This window comes from Amblyomma maculatum, chromosome 1 (genome assembly GCF_055883805.1).
Source record: "Amblyomma maculatum isolate TAMU_Amacu chromosome 1, ASM5588380v1, whole genome shotgun sequence".
NCBI lineage: Eukaryota > Metazoa > Arthropoda > Arachnida > Ixodida > Ixodidae > Amblyomma > Amblyomma maculatum.
In genome coordinates, this window is record NC_139344.1 from 58498582 (window position 1) to 58521498 (window position 22917).

At 43.9% G+C, this 22917-nt stretch overlaps 1 protein-coding gene across 2 annotated transcripts in view; it reads left to right on the top strand.

Annotated features, from left to right (window-relative positions):
- Positions 1-21903, top strand: part of LOC146202463 (nose resistant to fluoxetine protein 6-like) — a 40615-nt gene extending 18712 nt beyond the window's left edge. The window contains exons 2-13 of one of the 2 annotated variants that reach the window (XM_084588196.1): positions 6304-6512; positions 7526-7649; positions 9990-10077; positions 10911-11023; positions 11562-11741; positions 12521-12617; positions 13321-13416; positions 14465-14633; positions 15088-15170; positions 15677-15799; positions 19869-20313; positions 20643-21897. In XM_084588196.1, the coding sequence (XP_084444322.1) occupies positions 6315-6512; positions 7526-7649; positions 9990-10077; positions 10911-11023; positions 11562-11741; positions 12521-12617; positions 13321-13416; positions 14465-14633; positions 15088-15170; positions 15677-15799; positions 19869-20313; positions 20643-21023 (2097 nt within the window). In that variant the 5' untranslated portion in view covers positions 6304-6314 and the 3' untranslated portion in view covers positions 21024-21897. Of the gene's footprint in view, positions 1-6303; positions 6513-7525; positions 7650-9989; positions 10078-10910; positions 11024-11561; positions 11742-12520; positions 12618-13320; positions 13417-14464; positions 14634-15087; positions 15171-15676; positions 15800-19868; positions 20314-20642 lie in introns of both variants that reach the window. The other variant, XM_084588197.1, reaches the window with a different exon arrangement.
- Positions 21904-22917: the final 1014 nt, after the last annotated feature.

The following is a 22917-nucleotide window of genomic DNA, read 5'->3' on the forward strand; positions in this document are numbered from 1 at the left end:
TTCCACTCCGCACGAGGTAATTTTGTTATTCTATTTTTCGCACATTTAAGTTGGACGGCCATAATATGTCGCTTTGCCAGAAACCATTGTCTGTTTAACGCCTCGAGAACATTCGTCGAATACAGACTGGATTTCTCGGCGCTGATTTTCTAGGGAGCGTGAGGCGTGATGGACGTATAAAGTGGCTCTTTGTGCATTCACTTTCTCGGAACACGATGCGTTGTCCTGTGTTTTCTCGCATATTGATACGAGTGGCCTGAAGGAAAATGCAAATGATAGCTCCTTCCTCGCTGCTTTTGCGAAGTTATTAGCGCCAGAATGAGCACGCATGTCGGGAAAAATAATGCCGTCTTGGAACCGCGCCATCGGGCCAAAAGAATGCAAATATCGAAGTGGGACACCCTTGGTGATTCAACTGCTGCGCTACAGATATACCTTGAATGTTTACTCTATACTGTTACTTAGTTATATACTATATTAAAGACTTTTTGTGAATGTGTGACCTACGCTCGACTGAGTTTCGCCGCTTTGTAATCAGTGGAGGTCTCAGGATTTGTCGATAGTTTGTTACGTTCAACTTGTTTCAAAACTCATAAGACCAATCAAAACCCGAGGCGATGAGAAACCAACCCGATTAAAATGACACACACCCTTCAAAATCTCCTTGAGCGGTGTGTGTAAGTTTCCGTCCTTATATATGGTGAATTTGTAAAGAAGCTTTATACATCAGGGATATGAAATCTTCCCAAGGAAACATTAAAATATTGCATTCAGAGAGTTACACTGAAAAATGTAAAACATATTCATTCCGAGCACTAATGGTTTTTTATACTTTTGAAAACATTCTATATATATATATATATATATATATATATATATATATATATATATATATATATATATATATATATATATATATATATATATATATATTACATTAGAGCTATGACCGAAGCAACGGAATGAATATGTCTTACATTTTTCAGTGTAACTCTCTGAATGCACTATTTTAATCAGTTTCTTTGGGAACTCATGTATAAGGACGGAAACTTGCGAACGCCGCTCAAGGAGATTTTGAAGGGTGTGTGTCATTTTAATCGGTTTGGTTTCTCCTCTACTCGGGTGTTGCTTTGTCTTGTGTGTTTTGAAACAAGTTGAACGTAAGTAACAATCGGCAAATCCGAAGACCTCCACTGAGGACAACGTGGCGAAGCTCAGTCGTGCGTAGGTCACACACACAAAAAATCTCTCTTTCTCTCTCTCTCTCTCACTCTTTATACATACATACATACATACATACATACATACATACATACATACATACATACATACATGCATACATACATACATACATGCATACATACATACATACATACATACATACATACATACATACGTACATACAAACATACATACATACATGCATGCCTACATACAAACATACATACATACATACATGCATGCATACATACATACATACATACATACATACATACATACATACATACATACATACATACATACATACATACATACATACATACATACATACATACATGCATGCATGCATGCATACATACATACATACATACATACATACATACATACATACATACATACATACATACATACATACATACATACATACATACATACATACATACATACATACATACATACATACATACATACATACATACACACATACATGCATGCATACGTACATACATACATACATGCATGCATACGTACATACATACATACATACATACATACATACATACATACATACATACATACATACATACATACATACATACATACATACATACATACATACATACATACATACATACATACATACATACATACAGCGAGAGAGAGGGAGATCATGCGGATTGTAGGCTACATATATAGATTCGCCAGTTTCGTTCGCAGTCGCCGTTTCGGATGGAGCCCATCATTTCTCAGTGAAAGGACAGGCTCCGCCATCCTATATAAGCACGTGAGTAGTATTTTTGTGAAACGGGCGGACTTCGTAGACGCGCTGCAAATGGGTGCAACTGGAGGTCGGTTGAAAGCTTCATTTTCATCGGCGGGATGTTGTAAGCTTGCGGAGAGTGCACTTTTCTCAGTGGTAATCGAAAGAAGAGCACAGTTTCTCCTCCCCAACGCCTCCACTCCTCTTCTCCCGACTTACCGTTCCCTCAAGACCATCGGCCTCACCACTTCCTCATATCAGCGAGGGGAAGAAAAATTTAGGGGGCCCTTAAGTGCCACCTTTAAGGGTAGGAAGTGATACCGTTGGCTTCCTGCGGCTCCGATATAAAGCCCCGCTTTACCCAAGCCGTGCGAACGCGCCTGTTTGGATTAGGATTAGCATTTCTGGCTCGGGATTCAATAGTGCCAGAGGTTCTGATTCGCATCTCGCCTTTCCATGTAGCCTGAGATGTTAGCTCTTGCTTAATCGGCCACGTCATGTGGTCTCCCAACCCGCCAACCATTCACTACCGTCTGGCCACGTCACCTATCACCTATCAGAGGCATGCTTGTGGTTTTACGCTCATAAAGCCGGCGTCGAACACGCCGAAGATGGTGTTACTGGAAAACGAGGTTTTTTAACGTTGTCGCATTATAAAGATGGAATAAATAAAGGAAGTGAGAGACCGGAGAACGTGGGAATACGTAATAGACGGATATAATAAGCAGGAAGCGCAGCTGCCCCGGAACAGCTAGTCGGAGTGCGAATAGAGTATCGTTGTACCCGAAAGGGTTATCTTACGCGATGGCATATAGACACTAAATGGCGTGTCACATATCCCCCCACCTGCTTGGATTACCAAAAATTTCACCCTGCGTCTGGTTGCACGTCTTCGCGTCGTTGTCAGCGTAGGACACATTTTAATTACTGATGCTCCTCCATCGTTGGCCCTTTTTCGTGCCAATATTGACAACGCAAGAGTAATAGGCAGTATATCTGAGTACGTACACACACATGCACTCACGTGCGCACGCAAACACAACAAGAAATCGAGTCGCGGCGGCTTTCTGTACGTTCGTTTATTCCAGGCTTGGCATCATGCCGTCCACAGCTGGCGCCACACTTGCCACGTGCGAACCATTGACGGCGTTTGCTGCTAACTCGTGACTGGTAGAGCAATTTTGTGAACTGATAGAGGAAACAAGGAAGAAAACATCAGCGCTGGTATAAAGACGCGGAAAGTCGCCACCAAGAGAATTTCCCTGCCTCAGGCTGAGATGGGGGAAGCGGAGAAGGTGTAGAATTTGAATTCGCATTCAGTGCTCCTTCCCTTGATGCTCTTTGTGAAGTAGGTTATTTGCACAGATTGAAAAGTACATACGCGTATTTTTTTAGCCTTCCTTGCAAGGTTACTGTTTGTAAAGCACCCACATTCGGACAGTTAACGCTAGAGTTAACCCTGCGCGTCACTGAGGTATGCCCTCGTCTTCTGGCCCGCAATCAATCCAGCAGTTGTCAGCTTCATCCTGGTATATTTATTTCTAGAGTGCTATCCCGCGGCTACTGTCGTGAGACTACGCGCATTGTGTAGTCGTCGTTGGATGTGCCATGAGCAGCTTACATAACGATTCTAAATTAAGTTTCTCGAAGCTTCATGCTCAGTGTTAGTTTAAGTTCCAAATTATGGTGCCTACGCAACAAAACGTGCCACTGTAATATTCCCTATACGTATACAAGGAAACAGGAGCCACAATATCGGCCCCTCGATACGGCTGACTGCGCCGGACTCGAAGCGCCATTTCTTTCACGGAATGCGCATTTTCGGTGGTATCTCGAGAGGCACCTTTTACCTATGTCAGTCTTATCAAAAGCGCAATTCGTTGACGCAGAGGCGGTCCAATCTACAGAACCCCAGGTGGTCGACATTTCCGGAGTCCTCCACTGCGGCGTCTCTTACAGCCTGAGTCAATTGCTTTGGGAAGTTTGCCCCACAAACCAAACCATTGAGAGAAGTAAACTCCCCCTCCATCGGAAAACACATTAGCGCGTAGCCAGCACAGGACAGCAACTCCGTGCTGCTCTTGTCAAGGACGCGAAAAATCGGTCTACGATACACATCCGCCTGTTCCTTCCCTTTTTTATTTTATAGCTACTTCGGGGAACAATTAGTTGAGTGAGTGAGTGAGTGAGTGAGTGAGTGAGTGAGTGAGTGAGTGAGTGAGTGAGTGAGTGAGTGAGTGAGTGAGTGAGTGAGTGAGTGAGTGAGTGAGTGAGTGAGTGAGTGAGTGAGTGAGTGAGTGAGTGAGTGAGTCAGACTGTCAGTTGCGAGTGAGTGAGAGAGACAGTCAGTTGCTTTGTCGTCGCTAAAGCCTTCCGAAATCGCTTTTTTGAAGTGAAACCGGGTAATGCCACAAAAATGTAGGAGACTGACTTTTTGTATCGTACCCACTATCCCATTAGCAACAAATACTTATTCGCCTATAGTTCCGAAGACGACTTCACTTCACTTCACTTTATTACCTTAAAGACCCCACATTGGGGGTATTACATAAGGGGTGGGAGTACAAACATTGATTGAATATGATTGCCTACATGATATTTATGAAGGGCATATTTAAACTGTTTACAAAACTTGATGGGCAGGTGATGGCGTGGGGAAGGCCATTCCCGTCATTTGCAGTGCGAAGAAAGAATGATGAAGAAAAAGTGACGGTGTGGGCGCGCTGGCGTGAAACTACTAGTGGATGGCCGGTGCGATAAGATATGCGAGCTGGCGGTGTTATGTAGGGTGGTTGGCCGAGGGAGCTGTAAAAAAACTTATGGAACAGATTAGGAGAAGCAATGCGACGACGATGGGCAATAGTTGATAAACCTGATTGCCGTTTAAGTGACGATACACTGATGTCATACGAATAGGAAGAATGAATGAACCTCGTGGCGCGATTTTGGACAGATTCTAGTGAACTGATGGGATATGCTTGTTGCGAGCTCCAGATAGCAGACGCGTATTATAGTTTGGGTCGAGTGAGCGATTGGTAGGCGAGAAGTTTAATACTTTGAGGGGCGTGCCGTAAATGGCGTTTCAAAAAACCCAATGATCGGTTAGCTGACGAATAGAGAGCACTGAAGTAGCCTGCAAATTGAAACGCACAGACGTGGTTCTTTGACCACTATGGTCGTAGAAGGAACCTGGTTCGCCTCAGCGCGTGAAAGATGAAAGCTGATCACACCTCGGCTCGAAGCCAGTTGGCGTGGCACAAGCATTCATTGGGAGTGCGCTGTGACGCGGAGCGGAGGAGCAGGTTTTTACGGAAGGAAAACAACAACAGCATTATGGTGCACGGCCGGCGGTGTTTCCCAGATATGACTCGGCAATGAGTTAACAGTAGTAATGAATCATTACCCATGCAAAAGTGCCCTATCACTTCCTGACTAACTAACAACTAAACTTCAAGAAGTATTATTGGGATAAAAGCAAGTTAGAGGAATTCTCGCTTGGCAACAGCGGGACCTAGATAGATGAAGTAAGGCGCTGTAACCTAAATTGCGTTACTAACCAACTTCTTTTTTTTTTTTTCGTCCCAGTACCTAGTGATTGGTCATTAGATAGATTTTACATGTCGCGTTTTAACTACACTGGTAAAATGTACAATGTAGTAGTTCACAAAAAAAAAAAAAAAGGAAAACTAGCGGTGTCGGAACTTTCAAGCTCTATCGGTCGCAATCAGAGCGCATTTATTTGTACCACGCTGTGCGTGTGTTGTATGAATCTACGGTTAGCTGAGATTTCTGGTCATAGTGAAACCCTGAGCTTGGAACGGACGAAAATACGCCTGCTCTTCTTTTTCTTTTGCCAAACTGCACTATGCCCAAGAGTCGACTTGAAGAAATGACCCGATGAATCAAATCAATTCGAGTAGCCTCGCCTATTTTCTGCTGAATTTATTGTCTACATTGAACTTGATAGACTATACGGCAGCAAGAGCATCTAGGCACCGTTCACTTATCTAATTTAATTGCACTGCAGTCTACTGCAATCAGCTGCTTGCAAGTGGTGTACCATAAGATATCTGTGAGCAAGAGAAATAGAAAACAAAAAGATAAAACCCTGTGAGCCCGATCAATAAATTTAGCTAGCAATATGCGCGTACGATAGGAGCCTGTTTTTTCTTACAGTTTAAAAAAAAAAATATCCGCTCTTGATAACTTGGTTTCTGGCCAAAAGTGCTTGAAACCGATTTCTGAAACATTGTGGGATCAGGCGACTTAAGGGCGTTGCAGCTCTGTAACCTCGCCTTAATTCACGCTGGCTTTTGGTGCAGTGCTTGATGCCATGGGTAAGCCTCAGGCTGGCATGAGCCTGGGCCGCATCGCGATGTACGGCCAGTACGACGAGTGTCTCAACATCCGGCACCCCGAGGGCCTCTTCCAGGGCAGGTACTGCATGGTCCACCTCTACCACGACGGCTCCCCTATGCCTCCCTCGGTGGTGAGGGTCGCCGAGAAGTTCCTCAAGCACTACAAACTCGACGTGAGTGCCTGCCGTTGGCGCAATTCCTTCGCGTTGATGTACACTTCGGAGAGGATTAGTACGATGTTGACCGCGCTTGCGGGATTTGAAGTGCTCAATTTCTAATACTACGCACAAACTAAAATTACTCTAGAGCGCAAAAAACTCACAAACTGAAATGAGCTAGGCTAACACCGTCAAGCCTTATTGACACGCCTATAAAGTCGCTCAAGATTCATGCATATAAAAGATGAGCGATAATGCAATTAAATATCAAATGCTTTCCAACGAGGCAAGTTGGATATTAAAATGCGAATATTGTAAGCCCTTATTGTTAACCTCTGTGTTCTCATTTAATGCTCAGTCGGCGGAAAGGGCAACAATTAGAGAGTCATAACTGCTCAAATTCATACGACTACATACCTGGGCGTGTATAGGACGCAGTAAAATTAATTTGTAATGGAGAACTTCAGAGATTTTTGAGGGCGTAGATGCTTTCAACAATTCTATGTCGACGTCTCATGCGCAATTGTTTATACGATATTTATATAGGCGAAAGCCTTCCTAGGCCCCTTGTGAATATCTCGCGTCCGCGAGACGTGTCCACGCGATTCTGCGAGATTCCGAGAGATGTGTCAGCGAGACGTCGCAATAGGTTCTGACGACGAAGCCCCCTCCTCCCTGCCCCCCCCCCCCCCCGCCCCCCAAAAAAGGAAAGAAATTAAATTTTAACAAGTACAGAAACACGCAAGATAGAGGAAGAAGAGAAGTGGTAGACAGCGGAGGAAGAAGAGAAGGAGGAGGACAGGTTTTGTCATTAGGCTTGCTAAGTGCAGTCCTGTAATTTCTCGTTTGTTTGTTTCTGTAGATGTATTTGGGGAAGGGGGATGCGAGTGAGTGTGGGTATGTGTGTTGATGTGAAATAAGAGATACGTTTTATTAAACAAGCGTCAATACTGTGAGTAAATAATGCAATATTGCTATTTGACTTACAAGACCTTTCTTTTGTTTGCTTCCTTCATTTCTCGTAACAGTATGTCGGCAATCTCTCTCAAGTAGCAGAGAACGACATCATAACTGTAGCCCCACTACTGAAGTACGGCGCTTGCATACCTTCTGTGTGCCAGCAAGAAGACGTACAAGTCATCATCGACCACTGTGAGTACACTGCCTCATGTGAGCAATCATTTAGATTTGCACCAGTGGCTTGTGTCATAGTCTTCGTAGCTTCCTGGTTTTGTCCCAACACGCAAAACACCAGCTTGGCGCTGCTGTCGTAACGCTCCATGTTCATACGAGATCACAGCATGGTTGTGATGTCGTCAGTAGCTTCACCAGATGATATAAATACTTTCTTGGGAAAATGTTTTTCAATTGCCTTAATTATTCTTACGAAGAGTTTGTGGAGCTGTATGACTGTGGTGCTACTACGGATCAACTATGGGAGTTCCTTTCTGAACTGGCATCAAGGTGCCTCACGTGCTCAGGTCCTAACAAACGTGCCCTAACAAAAGAAGCCCTTGGTAACAAGGGAGGTACTACATGTCAAAAGAAGGCTACAACGCAAAAGAAAGACATTTTCTCTCAACCCCAATAACGAAAATAGACTTTGCATTAGCCAGATAAGTAGAGCTTTAATGACTCCCTTCAAGGAATTGAAACAGGTTTTACAACGTGACACTCGAGAAATTTCTTCGTGAGTCACGTGGTAAATTCCAGCGCTATATTAACCCTCCGATTGCTACGCACCCTCTTGAAACAGAGCACTTCAGAAGTGTGCTGATGATTTTAATTTGTATTTTTCACATTTTCGCCTTCGTGATAAAGGTGTTCTGTCTCCTATTGAAGATGATACTCATAGGCCTCCTATTTCTGATTTACAAATTAATGATCAGGGGGTTCTAAATCTTTGATGACATATTGACCCGAAGAAAAACCATGACCCAGATGGCATCCCTAAAGAGTTTTTTTACAGGTACGCGGAATGGACCTGCAAAAACTTGACGAAAATCTTTTGAGGCATCCGTAAGTAGCTGAGGCTTTCCCTCGGATTCGAAGCGATAGATGTTATACCGGTTCACAAAAGCGAAAATACACCGTTAATAATTATCGTCCCCCTTCTACCAATAGAACACATCATTTCCAAGCACCTACTAACCTTTTCTCAACCAGCATAATATCCTGTATTATCGTCAGCATGGCTGGCTTCAGAAAGGGATTCTCAACAGTAACACAACTCACAGAAATCGTTCATGACCTGGCAGAGACAATAAATTCCCGCGGTGAAACGGGCATAATATACCTTGACTTTACGCAAGCAATTGATAAAGTGTCACAGCAAGAATTGCTATAGAAGTTCAATGCAGTCTTTAAGTATTAAAAGGTTACAATACGGTTTTTTTTCATAATATTCTCATATATAACATCTTGTGAACAATATGTGACGGTTAAAGGCTGTCAGTCTAAATTCCTACCAGTCTCTTCCGGAGTGCCGAAAGGTAGCGTCTTAGGTCCACATCTATTTGTGATTTTTTGTCAATGATATATAGAAAAAGCATTCATGTTCCATGAAGAAGTTTTGGTAATGACTGCGTATTGTATAGTAAAATAAATACACCAGTTGACCAGATCGAATAAATTTAAATCTCCAGCTAATAGCCAAATAATGTGCCGACTGGAAGATGCAGTTTAACTTCAAAAAGTCGGTGTACATGTCGCCAACTAGAAAGAAAAATTTTTCTAAATTCAATTATCAAATTAATGGGTGCGAAACGAGTTCATCAATATAAATAATTAGGTGCAACATTTACACCATACGAAAACGTTGTCGCACTATGCTTCCTGAGACACACTATGCACAATGCTACTCCAGATGTAAACTGCCTCGCATACAAAACAGTGGATAGACCGCGGTAACTGAATATGCCAAAATAGTGTGGGATCCTCACAATGCAACCAATAGCCTCAAACTTCAGAGGAAACAGAGAGGTACTGAAAGATTTATCTATAATAAATACCAATACCGACCTTATGAAATGAATGCTTTAAGTTCAGTTATTTCCCTCAAGCTGCAGAGGTTGAAACTCTCTTCCAGAAACTGCTGTTTCGTCTGCATCACTAAATGAATTCCTGCAGAATTTAGAAAAATATTTGTAGGACAGTAATTAAGAGCGGTGGGAAATTTCGCAGTTATTGCAGTCTTGTTCTCGATGTGTTGCATTTAGTTATTGTATTATTGTGTTCTTTACACCTGTATTCTTGGTTTTCGATGTGAGAATTTAGTTTGGTCCTTGTGTGTATTTAGAGGTTGCTGCATACTTGTAGCTTTCAATGCTTATCTGTCTTGCAGTTTAAACTTTGCGAAAAATTATTTACATGTTTATTTTCCACTCCTGCAGAAATCCTCAGTTGCGTCTGACAGCGTTAAAAAATCAAATAAAATTAATAAGTACAGCTTTCTATACGGCCATTTCTTACAATTGCCATCTTTCATTGCAGTGGTTGGTGATCGCGGCCTTAATCTCAAGGCTCAGTGGTGCAAGATTGACGAGCCAGTCAAGCTGGACCAACGCCAAGCCCTTATTGTGTAGGTTTAGTCTTCAATTCTTTATTTTGGAAATGCATCTATTTCATCGAACACAATCATGCTTTTTTATATGTGTGTGCGCACGCGTTGCTGACTATATATATCTCTGTAATCGTCGATCAGGAAGAAGCATGGTATTGCAGTTTCGTAAAGGAAGTAAATATATTCTGTCCTTCGCGTTTGCTGTGGCCTCGGTCGAAACAGGTTTTCAACACTGGTGTCGGTATTACAGCGAATCTATTTCCTTGCTCTGCCTCGACTAACGATTCGCTTAAGCGCACTGTATAGTCCCTTCAGTGCGTTGTCATCGGGCGCATTATAATTGTTTGTATTACTCCCGTTCCTCAATCTGTCCTCGATAATCCTAATCAAAAGAGTCTCAGCCAGTTCAGCACATGAACCGAGCACCGCAGGCAGCAGCAGTTGGGAGCATCTGTGCAAGTGAATGCCTAGTGTCCGCATTCAGGCAAACCCTTCTGACGCTGCCGTCAAAACGCACTCTTTTAGTTATCGTAACCTGTCGTCGATTCAGAATATTAAATCGCCTATGTCGTGTCCATTTGTACGCCGCTTTTGTGACAATTCACGCTGTGTACTATATCCACGGCCCGCCGTTGAATGAGTGTGGTTCTTCTGAAGGACGCTCTGCCTGTACGCAAAATTAGACACTTTCAATTCACTTTCTTTCTTTCTTTCTTTCTTTCTTTCTTTCTTTCTTTCTTTCTTTCTTTCTTTCTTTCTTTCTTTCTTTCTTTCTTTCTTTCTTTCTTTCTTTCTTTCTTTCTTTCTTTCTTTCTTTCTTTCTTTCTTTCTTTCTTTCTTTCTTTCTTCAGGTGCATATTTGTACTGTGGACTGCTTTCATCCTCTTCGGCACTGCATACGACATCTACAGGACGGTGCTGATGGTAGAAGAGGACAAGGTGCCTAAATATAACGCCTTCATTGGTAAGACAAAATTGTTACGTTTCCCCACTCTACTGTCGCGAGCGCACAGTCTCGCGAAAGCGCAACTCAACGCATGCATGCACACTTGCGTGGGGCTTGCATCGTCCGAGCGTCATTGTGTAATCCCGCTGGGTAAGCAGAGCTGCATTAGCTGCAGCTTTGGCTGGGAACTCAGAGGCGTATCGTCAACTCGTACGAATCCTTGTAAGTATAAATCACGCTTGTACAGACCTAATGCCTTCGTAAAGAAAGAGGGAAGCTATTAAGATTGGGTTGACATGAAATGAATGCGAGCGTATGAACTTAACCTTAGGCGTTGATAGTAAGAACTTGTACCGCATGGATTCCCGAGGAACAGTCACAGCGCATTCCCAGGGCGTTCAAATTCAAGGGAACTCCTGTCACATTGAGATATAAAAGCAAGCTAACAGCTTGCAGCAAGTCGCATGCGCGAAGCATTCCATCGTTCATTGACTTGGTGATGCGCGATCGCTTTCTTTTTATCACAGTCGTGAATTTTGCTAACGCCTTTTCGCAGGCGTTCTGCACGAAGCAGTGCAGTCTGTCTCCCTCCGGAGGGCCTTCAAGAAGCTGATGGACATGCCCAACTGGGGCGACTACTCAAAGAAGCTGGGATTCATCCACGGCATGCGGGTCTTGTCGGCAACATGGGTCGTGCTGGGACACAGCCACATGCTACGCGACCTACACGCCAGCTGTGAGTATCAAGGACGTTCCAATGGTTGACTCGGAACTACGCGGCCCAAAAGCAGGATGGTGTGCCAGAATTCTCGAAGATAGCGGTGTTGTCGAGGGCGCACGCACGACACCGTGAACAGAGCACCGTGAGACGAAACAGGAATCCATAAGGCGCGTACTGAATGCGGCTGATGATGATTAGAATGCGTGCTTTTTCACGTTCGTGCACCCCAGCATGTCCCGTACCTGTGGCTCCATGGTTACAGCGTTTGGCTACCGGGCCTATAGGCTCGCGGGATCTAGATCCGTTAGTGCAGGATTATTTGAAGACGAAATACAAAAGAAGCACGCGTGGTGCGTGGTATAAACGCACACGAAAGAACACCAAGCGGTCGAAATTTACGTGAAGTCTCCCCCTAGGGCGTTTCTGATAGACGGTGATGTTAGCGCAAAAAACGAGGACCAACGTAGGAGAAAGACACAACACGAGCTCTTTCTCTTATGTTAGTCCTCGTTTTTAGCGTTAATATTACCATGAATCAGATTCAAAACACCCAACTTTCCACCTTACTACGGTTCTGATAGCCCATGTGCAGCTTCGAGACGTCGAAACCGAGAGACCGCGTCCCACCATGCACCAGTCTGAGCTGAAATCAAGAGCAAGGATTTAGTTTTCACATAAATAATTCAGAATAAATTCAAATTGAACTCAGGTGGTACGCTCAGCTCAGCACAGCTGTGACTCACTCACATCAGCGTGAAATATGTTTGTTTTGTTTTGTTTTCATTTCCTTTCAGCCGACATGATTCGCTTCCTCCATCGGATACAGGACGACTTCTTGTTTACTGTCCAGTTGAACTCCTTCATGGCTGTCGAGACATTCCTTGCCATAACGTAAGTATCGTACTGTCGTGAACTTAACAAACAGGAGTTTATCGCATTAGAATTCAGCCATTTTAACCAGGAACCGCAGTGAACTTTTTGACGATGTGTTACCCCAGTGGCATTGTATTCCGGCTTGTATGGTCGGAGTAGACCGCAGCCGCCAATGGTAAAAAAAAACTCTGTGGTTGTCTAATGTGCGAGGAATCACGCGCAAAAAAAAAAAAAAAAAAAAAAAAAAAAACGATATAGTTTTGGGCTTTCAGTAGCCTAGATAGTATAAATGACCATGCGTTAAGCACTGTGTTCTACTTTTGTCATTCGGTTTCTCTCACTTGGAAACTCTCGCTGTAACAGAAAGCCATTAGAGAGCGCAAGAAGCGAAAGCTGCATGTGGTCGTATTCAACAACCAATTTTTCCCCCTTAATGTTCGTATCGTCCACCGTTTCTCAGCCCCAAAATATATCCAATTATATGATTTGGGACATTGGTGCGATGAAAAAAAAAAACACAAAATAGCATCGCTATAACTGACGTATAATATACTCCATATTGTATAAATTGACATCCTGAATTCTAACCATATTTCACCACAAGGACCATCCATGAGTACTTCTTCCCTCTTCTTTCGCCTGTGTTCATTACGCGCGCGACCGATAGCACTACTTGAACAAACGAGGGGCGCTTCACCTGCGTTAAATCTGATTTTTGCAGCGGATTCCTTTCTGGCTACCTCATGACTACGGCTCCCAGGCTGAAAATTTCTCCGTTAATACTCTACGTCGTGGCGCTCGTGAGACGCTATGTCAGGTGAGTAGGAATGAGAACGAATGGTGTCCTGTATTAGAGCTAGAGAAAATTTGGATCTGATATATTTCCACTTCATGGTTTTCACTGCCAGCTTTGATTTGTGACATACCTTTACTGGACATAAAGCAAACCAAGTGGAGGATTAGGGTGACTACGAATGCGCAGAAAAAGAAATGCGCGCCTAACCTCTCCTCCTCTCCTTTCTTCTTTTCTCTCATGGGAAGGAACAGGATCACGACATTCATTGTCCAAGAGACTAGCTTGCCGAAAAGAAAAAGCACGATGAGGTTATGTACATAGCTTGCGTGAGGATGGTTCAGGGAAAAAGGAAAACCCAATTACGCTACATACTAGCGCCAGTATGCATCAAGACTCAATTTCTTTTTCATAAAACACTGAATATATTATTTTAAAAAAATCTAGTTGGCGAACGTTGAGATTCCCAGATTACGGGTGCTTCTGAGTGCAGTTATTACCAGCAGCTATAGTTCGTGCTTCAAAATGGGACTATTGACCCTGAAAGCTCTATTGCTAGAGAACGCCGTACCCATTTTCTGCGCAATGCGCGGTTGATTCCGAATTTTTAATGAACGAAATCAGGGCAGAGTGCTTCATAAGCAATCCATGTGCCGCTCCATGCACCGCATCGCGTGTTCTTCTCATCTGCGCCACTTTTATCTGCATCGTCTCAGAAAATCTCGGCGCTCGCCGCTCCCTGCGTCTGTTGGCAATTGAACAAGGTGCTGCATGAACAACACACAAAATAGTGCTCTGTGTTCGTTTTTTTTTTTTTTTTGTGTCGTTCATGTACTGCCTGCTTGAAAATTACCATGCAGAAACAACTAGTCCGCAACTTCAGTTTACTTAATTCAGTGTACAGCGACAGTTAATCACAACGCACCTGCTTCTCAGTTTCCCTTCAGGGCGCGCACGAGGTTCGGGATCGTGTTTTAAAGACTCGCTGACGCGCCAACCATTTCGATAGCTTCGCGTAACATGCATGCAGTGGGGAAAGGCTATAACGCGTGCATACGCTGCAACTGCACAGGCTGATCGTGCCTATGGCTGCGTTAATGGGATTCGTCTTCCTGATACCGGCCATCGTGGACGGTCCCCCTCTCCACGACTACTGGCCGCTCATGATGGATCCCTGCAACAAGAACTGGTGGAAGGTATTCACCATGACCCAGAACTACATGGACGACTTCAAAGACCTGGTGAGGGGTCTCTCCGATGCACATGTAGTTGCTTGTGCGGAAGCCCAATTTTCAGACTTGAAACAATCGTTGCAAGCACGTGACGTATGTGGCCGTTTAGCAGGCACAATGTAAGACGCGGAGCTGCACTTTTGTTGTTTTCGGGACGCAAATCCCTTTCCTTAGAAGTGTGACCTGTGCAATGATTGTGATTTCTCTCAAAATTAGGTTCCAAGGCATTTATAAAAAATCGCGCACGTGCAGGCGCGTTCAATTCCTCGTCTAAGTAAACTCACGCCTTTCTGTTTACTGATGCTCCTAAAGCCATCACGTGTAGAGCAATAATAGGCGCGTAAATTGACCCTACTCGTTTGACTGCTTTTTTTTAGCCCACTAATAAATTTTAGACCCAACCTAACGTACAACAGGAACCGATTGATTTTGTGCACTCATCGTTTATTGTTTGCAATTGCAGTGTATGCCTCACTACTGGTACATCTCGGTAGACTACCAGCTTGCAATTTACAGCTCCATAATCTTGGTTCTCATCATGCCTAGGTGAGAATTATTCCTCGCATCTATCTGGCTGTGACAGGCTTTTCTGCATGAGATAAACTGCTGTTGACATCGTGCTCCGCAGTTCTATTTTCTTTCTTTGCCAAAGAGACAGAGATACACCAATAGAACTGACCCGTTATCACTTAGCTTTGCTTTAAAAAAAAAAATCTTTTAACTTAGAACCTTATTCTGGAGTTTTTCATCACATTCGTAACAGGCATTGAATCAGCTTCTACAAAATCATTATATAGATGAAGCTGCTGATTCATACGCAAAAATATTATTCTTATGCAATATCAGTTTGAAAGCAATTTTTTTTTTTTTACAGTCATTTCTCGAAAAGCTGTTTCAGAAATTCGCAATGATCCTTTTGTCAACACAAAGTCGCTGCTTCAGCGGCATACCCGTCTCTTTTTTGATGTTTTGGCATGTTCATCTGTGTTTGCCTTTGTGTTTGCGTTACGCTTGAATGAGTAATTTAATGTATCCTTCATGCTTATTTTCAGGTGGCCTAAGGTATCTCTGTGGCTCATGGGTGCTACCGCTGCAGCCACTTGCCTGACGACGGGCATCCAGATCTACATCAATAACTACACGCCATTCAACATCGTCTTTACAACGGATATCCAGTAAGTCTTTCTGACAGTGCATGTGAATGCCTGTTTTCAAAACACGACCTCCCGCTTTGATAAAGCCAATTTTTTGGTAGATTTTGTTCCAACCTACATGGTCTTTATAAGCATGGTTAAACAGAAAAAAAAAATAATAAAAATGTTTAGAAAAGGGTTGAATACTTAGTTGTTGCCATTTGATGCGGTAACAGTTCACCATTCAAAACTGCGTAGCTGTGTCTGTGGTAACGTCTCCACCAAGTTGAAAACGTTTCCTTCTTATTAAGCAAACGTTTGTAACTTGAAAATAGATCTCTTGGAAGAAGGCAGCAGAGCCAGTAACAACACAAAACATAAGAAGCACACACAAACACAAGGACAACGCTGCACTGACAACTATATTGACCAGAACCCGCACATCTTCTCCCTTCACTTCACGTCTGCAGCCAACTTCTTCCTTGTCTTTAACATCCTTCCAGTTTGCGCAAAATATTCTACTTCCTTCTTCAACAAACCCACTGAAGGCATACAGACAGATAAGTCTCCCGAGTCACTGATTGCATATGCTTCATAAATTTTCCTTGCTAACTTATCCTTCATTCTTTTCATAACCTGAACATTATGAAGGTCAGCTGGATTTTTTTGGTCTCTACAAACAACGCAGTCTTTCCAGTGCACCTAGAGATTTGTGCCAGACTTGTCCGATATTGTCATAGCGTGCTCTCTATTCCTGTCATTGATACACCTTCCTGTCTGTCCAATTATTTCTTTCCACCATGCAAGGGAATCTAATAAGCAATCCCCTGAATACACTTGAATTACCTAGTCCGGTGGGAAGTTTTGCATCCAGACTTGAAGTCGTGGTTGTTAAACCGCACACACATCCCTTTAGCTCTGTTTGGTGCCATTGGATTAACCTGGATGCCATGTCTTTGACCAATCTTCTTCAAATTATGGGTGAAGCCATGCATGTATGGTACCACTGACCACTTATTTCTTTGAGTAAAGTCTTCTTTTCGAATCCTCCGCTTGATCGGCAGGACAGTGCCTTATATTATGCCACACAGCAAATACTCAGGATACCCTGCGTCCAGAAGTCTCTCAGTCTGGGTTAGAAACCTTTCTCTGACACGGGGGTGGCATGATTTCTTAAGAGCCGACGTCAATGGAGCCTTCGCCACACCTCTTTTTACTGTCTTTGAATGCTGGGATGTACACAGAAGAAACTGCTTATTCGCTCTGGGTTGGTAAGTCCAACATAAGTGTTCTGGGAAGAATTCGAGACTCAAATCCAGGAAGCGCAAAACACCTTTCTTTGGAAGTTCCCAGGTGAATCTTAGATCAGGGAACTTTCTTCAAACACCTCCAGTGCTGTGTCTTTTAGTTGATCAGTCGCCTTTCCTTTCTGTAGATGACACAATACAAAAAGTCGTCAACGTAACGAACAATCTTTACAATGCCTTTATCTTTCATAGCCGTCAGAATCCTTCTGTCACATGCGGCTAATTACACATCGCTCAGTGCAGGTGCAACTCTCGAACCTATGCATACACCACTCCATACACCTATTCGGGGGCGTGGGTTCGAATCCCACCGCTGCCACCAAAATGTTGTGGGACGCTGTGCCCGCCTAGAGATAGACACAGAAGAACGGAGGACACCAGGCAAACACCACTTGCCCCGGCGCTCTTCTTTTTCTGGCGCAGCGCTCCTCGGCGCGCGCCGTAACAGTACATTCAAGATTCCATCATGGGATGCAACAGTTGACTTGAAATAGGCTGCAGTCAACTTCGAGAATGTATCCACAAACACCCCGGCTGAATTCTGGAAAACATTAGCATGCTTGATGTAGGGTTTTTTTTTTTTCACTTTTTAAACGCCACTACCTGTTGACTTTGGAAAAGTGTCTTTTCAAGTGTAACACACGCCCACCCGCGCATGCGTCTTGATTTCCTGGCTTTTACCTTGTGATTTTTTATTTATTTCTTTTTCATTGTTATAAGCTTTCCATTCATTACTTCCACCCTTCGGCCTATATATGATGCGGCCTTCCACGAATAAACTCAGTTGATAGTTAGCGCTTCTGTGTGTACTTCTCGCCTTTCTTGTCTTTGTCTTTGCGCTAAAAAAAAACCTACATCAAGATGAAATACCAACTCGCCCAGCAGGAAGTTTTAATGAAATAGCCTGCTTCTCAATCGTTACTCGTAGTTCTTTCAACAAGCCTTTTTCTGCAATAGAATAGTACATGTCTTCAATGTCGAGGAAAAATCCAGAAAGTCTCTTCTTATCATATCCCTTGATCTCAGATAATATATCCTCAGAGTTCTTTATTCTAAGGGGATCATCCACATTTACTTGGCCGAGATGCTTTACCAAGTATTCCGAGACTAACATTTGCAACTTGTGTGCCTCTGACAATATTGCGCGGAAACTTATGTCGTGTTTGCATAGGTATGCATAGGTTCGAGAGTTGCACCTCCACTGAGCGATGTGTACTTATCCAAATGTGACAGAAGGATTCTGACGGCTATGAATGATAAAGGCATTGTAAAGATTGTTCGTTACGTTGAAGACTTTTTGGTATTGTGTGATTTAGAGAAAGGAAAGGCGACTGATCAACTAAAAGACATAGCACTGGGTGTGTTTGAAGAAAGTTGCCCTGATCTAAGCTTCACCTGGGAACTTCCAAAGGAAGGTGTTTTGCGCTTCCTGGATTCGAGTCTCGAATTCTTACTAGAACACTTATGTTGGACTTACGAGCCAAGAGCGAACAAGCAGTTTCTTCCGTATACATCTCAGTATTCAAAGACAGTAAAAAGAGGTGTGCCGAAAGCTGCATTGACGTCGGCTCTTAACAAATCATGCCACCACCGTGTCAGAGAAGGTTTTCTAAGCCAGACTGAGAGACTCCTGGAGGCAGGGTATCCTGAGTATTTGCTGTGTGGTATAATAGAAGCATTGTCCTGCCGATCAAGCGGAGGATTCGAAAAGAAGACTTTACTCAAAGAAATACTCAAAGAAAAAGTGGTCAATGGTACCATACATGCATGGCTTCACCCATAATTTGATGAAGCTTGGTCAAAGACATGGCATCCAGGTTATTACAACGGCACCAAACAGAGCTAAAGGGTTGTGTGCGCGGGTTAACAACCAGGACTTCAAGTCTGGGTCAAAACGTCGCACCGGACTAGGTACTCCAAGTGTATTCAGGGGATTGTTTATCAGATTCCCTTGCATTGTGGAAAGAAATATATTGGACAGACAGGAAGGTGTATCAATGATAGGATTAGAGAGCGCGCTATGACAATATCGGACAAGTCTGGCACAAATCTCGCGATGCACTGGAAAGACTGCGTTGTTTGTAGAGACCAAAACTGGTCCAGCTGACCTTCACAATGTTAAGGTTATGAAAAGGACGAGGGTAAGTTAACAAGGAAAATTTATGAAGCATATGCAATCAGTGACTCTGGAGACCAATGTGTCGGTATGCCTTCAGTGGTATTGTTGAAGAGGAATTAGAATTTCTGCGCAAGCCGGCGTGACGTTAAAGACAAGGAAGAAGTTGGCTGCAGACGTGAAGTGAAAGGGATAAGATGTGCGGGTTCTGGTCAGTATAGCTGTCAGTGCAGCATTGTCCTTGTGTTTGTGTGTACTTCTTATGTTTTCTTTTATTACTGGCTCTGCTGCCTTCTTCCAAGAGATGTGTGCCCAACTAGCTCGACGTTCAACTCTATTATTGAAAATAGACTCAGCAGTTCCCCAAGAGTGTGTTTTGCACTTGTTTGCGTTGGTTACCAGATCTTAAACTGTCTACTGGTATTCCTGAGTTTTGACCATTAAATGACGAAAACACGATATACAGGAATACCAAGCTATATTTCGACACGTTTCACAATCTAGACTGTGTGGACATTAACAGTGCCGCATTCCTCTGGCGTATATTGATCAGTGTACTTCCATGCCCAGAATTTGCGGCCTTTAGCACTTGATAGAATTCCCTTGAGTACGAGGGTCTCCAAATCGAAAAATGCAAACGAACGTTCTCTTCGCGCTGACCAAACTTCTGCCTTTGTTAACTGCGCAGGCGGCTGATTGATTCTGCGATGAACATCTACATCAAGGCATACACTCACGCACCGCCCATGTTCATCGGCATGATCTTCGGCTGCCTGGCAGTGCGGCGCCAACGACTCTCTCGCTTAGTCCAGGGCGCCGCGTGGGTGCTGGCCGCCACTGTGTCTCTGGCCGCGCTGCTGGGGGTGCGCACTTGGTTCGCGGGTCGCCAACCGGAGCGGCTGGAGTCGGCCTTCTACGGGGGCCTGCACCGAGCCGCCTGGAGCTTTGGCGCCTCCTGGGTCATGTACGCCTGTGCCACAGGCCGCGGTGGCTTCGTAAACAAGATACTCGCGTGGCCGATCATGTACCCACTGGGAAGGCTCTCGTTCTCCGTCTACCTCGTGCACATCATCCTGATGGCCTGCAATGCCATCCTCAGCCGAGAGAACATCAGTCAGCAGCCATTCCTGCAGGTACGTGAATCAAACGTGTGCGACACGCATGCCGTCGCTTGTACGGCGAGACAAGCCCTGGCAGTTCTTCACAAAGTATAGCGCCGCTATCCACTGACACGAAGATTGGCTTGCTGGCAGTGAGAAAACTGTAACGAAAGGATCAATTGCTGCCGTAATTGTACTCAGCGATATTTAATGAGTCCTGTCATCTGTTTCACGGACAGGCCCTTGATACGGCATTGTAATAGGGGCAGCTCTCTGTAGTTGACACTACAGGTGGAACGCAGACTAATTGTAGCTCAGTGTCCAAACACGCTGCTAACCGAGCGCATTTTCCATGTTTGCAGGCTCAGTCGTACCTGTCCCTGACCATCATGTCGTACGCACTAGGTACCGTCGTCTACATCTTGATCGAATGTCCCGTGGCAGGCCTGGACAACGCATTCTTCGGCAAAGTCATGTCTAAGGATGCATTCATGAGCAATGACACCAAAGTTAAGGACGATAATGAGGAACTGAAGGGTATACAAGTCCCCAACGGAGATGTGGAGACCAAAACATGGGACGTGGCGCTGTCCAAGCATGAGCGCGTGAATGGCTTTCCTGACGTCACAAAAGACGCTGTAAGCGGAAGTCCCATCAACGGCTACGTCAACAGCGCATGCGAGAGTGAATTTATTGAAAAGGACACTGCAGCCAATGGCTCCATCGTCTCAGTGAAGTTCTGAGGGTGTGTTGATTTTGTAGGTACTCAAGTGTGTAAATATGTTTGTTTTTATTCTGTTTAGGTTGTTGATGAGTGCATAATACTAAAGCGAGAGAATGTAAAGCATGCAAGGTTTTATGTCGCAAAATGCATCGATGTCGATGCAGCCATGTGTCCATGACGCATCGAACAGTATAAAATGTAAATGTCTATTTTTTCCGCTGCATTCCTTTTCTTGTTTTCAGTTGTCCAAGACGTTGCTTTTTCTGTGCGATGTTTATCAGATAGCGTCGTATTTTGACCCACCGCAAAATGACAAGTAATTCCTTTGGCGTTCATTCTTTCAGAGGCAAGAGCAGCAACCTTCATTTTTCTTCGAAGTTTCGCTTTCATTTGTCTTTTTTTTTTTTTATTGGATGAGTTATGTTGACGGGAATCAAGGTCTATTGGACTGCCTGTCGCAGCCATCTTTTAGGCAGTGTAAGGATACTGGTGTGTCCGTCCCGAAATAATAAGTAGTGTTTTGATGGTGTTGATGAAGGTAAATAACACTGCTGCGCTATTCTGTAGCATTAAGAAGGTAGCTGAGTGGGTATGGCTTATTTCCCTGCATAGAATTCAGGATTTTAATTTCTCCTGCTGTCAATAAACTTTGCAAAGTTAAAAAAGGACATGCAGTAATAACTATGTTCTCAGAGAGACCATTCTGTACAAACGTCTCACCAAGTATGCGTGTTCATGCGCTAAATTTTAAAATTTTATTTGCTTGCTTTTTTTTTTTAACATGACGCTGATGAAAGATCACTTTGAAACTCGTCTCGTACGACCCTCTCAGTAAAAAAAAGATTAGTTTGGTTTGGTTTGGTTTGTGGGGTTTAACGCCTCAAAGCGATTTAGGCTATGAGAGACGCCGTAGAGGAGGGCTCCGGAAATTTCGACCACCTGGGGTTTTTTAACGTGCTTTTACATCGCACAGCAGACGGGCGCTTAACATTTCGCCTCCATCGAAAAGCACCCGCCGAGGCCGAGATTCGATCCCGCATCCTTGGGGCACGATAGTCGAGCAGCACACCACTGCACCACCCCTGCGGGGAAAAGAGGTCAGTCGTTTCTGAATCGCCGTGAGCTAGCGGTCATGGATTTAGAGCCAGGTAGCTGTATTGGCGGGGCTGGGCCACTTCTTTTTTATTATATATTTATGCTACTCGTTCCGGCTACAATCATGTCTACGGTCCCCTCAGGGCTACGGCAAAACCGCGTCAAGTGCGATTTGTCAGCAAGCAAAGCGTTCAAAGGTTTGGTTACCTGCGCGAAGACTTTGTTGTCATTTTTGCTTCTGTTGTTGCTGTCGTCATCATCGTCGTCGTCGTTGTTGTTGTTGTTTTGTGGTCTCTCAAAGCAAGCACACTGTGGGCCCCCAGGGGGGACAAAGAGGCTTCCGTTTCTCGCCACGCGGTACGAAAGCACCTTTCCCTCACGTACTCTGTCACAGTTCTCGGTCACGCGTCGGTGTTTTCCTACTCCGGGGGCGACACTCGGTGTGCTGGCTCACACTTCTCAACAAAATTGTACGCAACAGGGGCCCAATTCTTCCTTTGTGACCGTGCGGTCGCCGAGTGTTTCTTGTTAAATGTGCAAACTTAGCAGAAATGAGAACTGCATTGTATAAAGTATACACTTCAAGACAACGCGCAAACGCAGTCGCATCATTTCTTTTTCTTTTGGTTATTAGTTGAAAAGCAAGCAAAACAATAATAGGAAACTAAATATAAAATCTAGATTTATTAATAGGTTTTATATACAGACGATATCAAATGATATTTTCATTCACCAACAGAATTCTTTCTAAAGATGTTTCCGTTTTTCTTTGCAATGAGCAGCGATATGCAAGCCGAGGGAGTTGGTGCGTGGAGTAC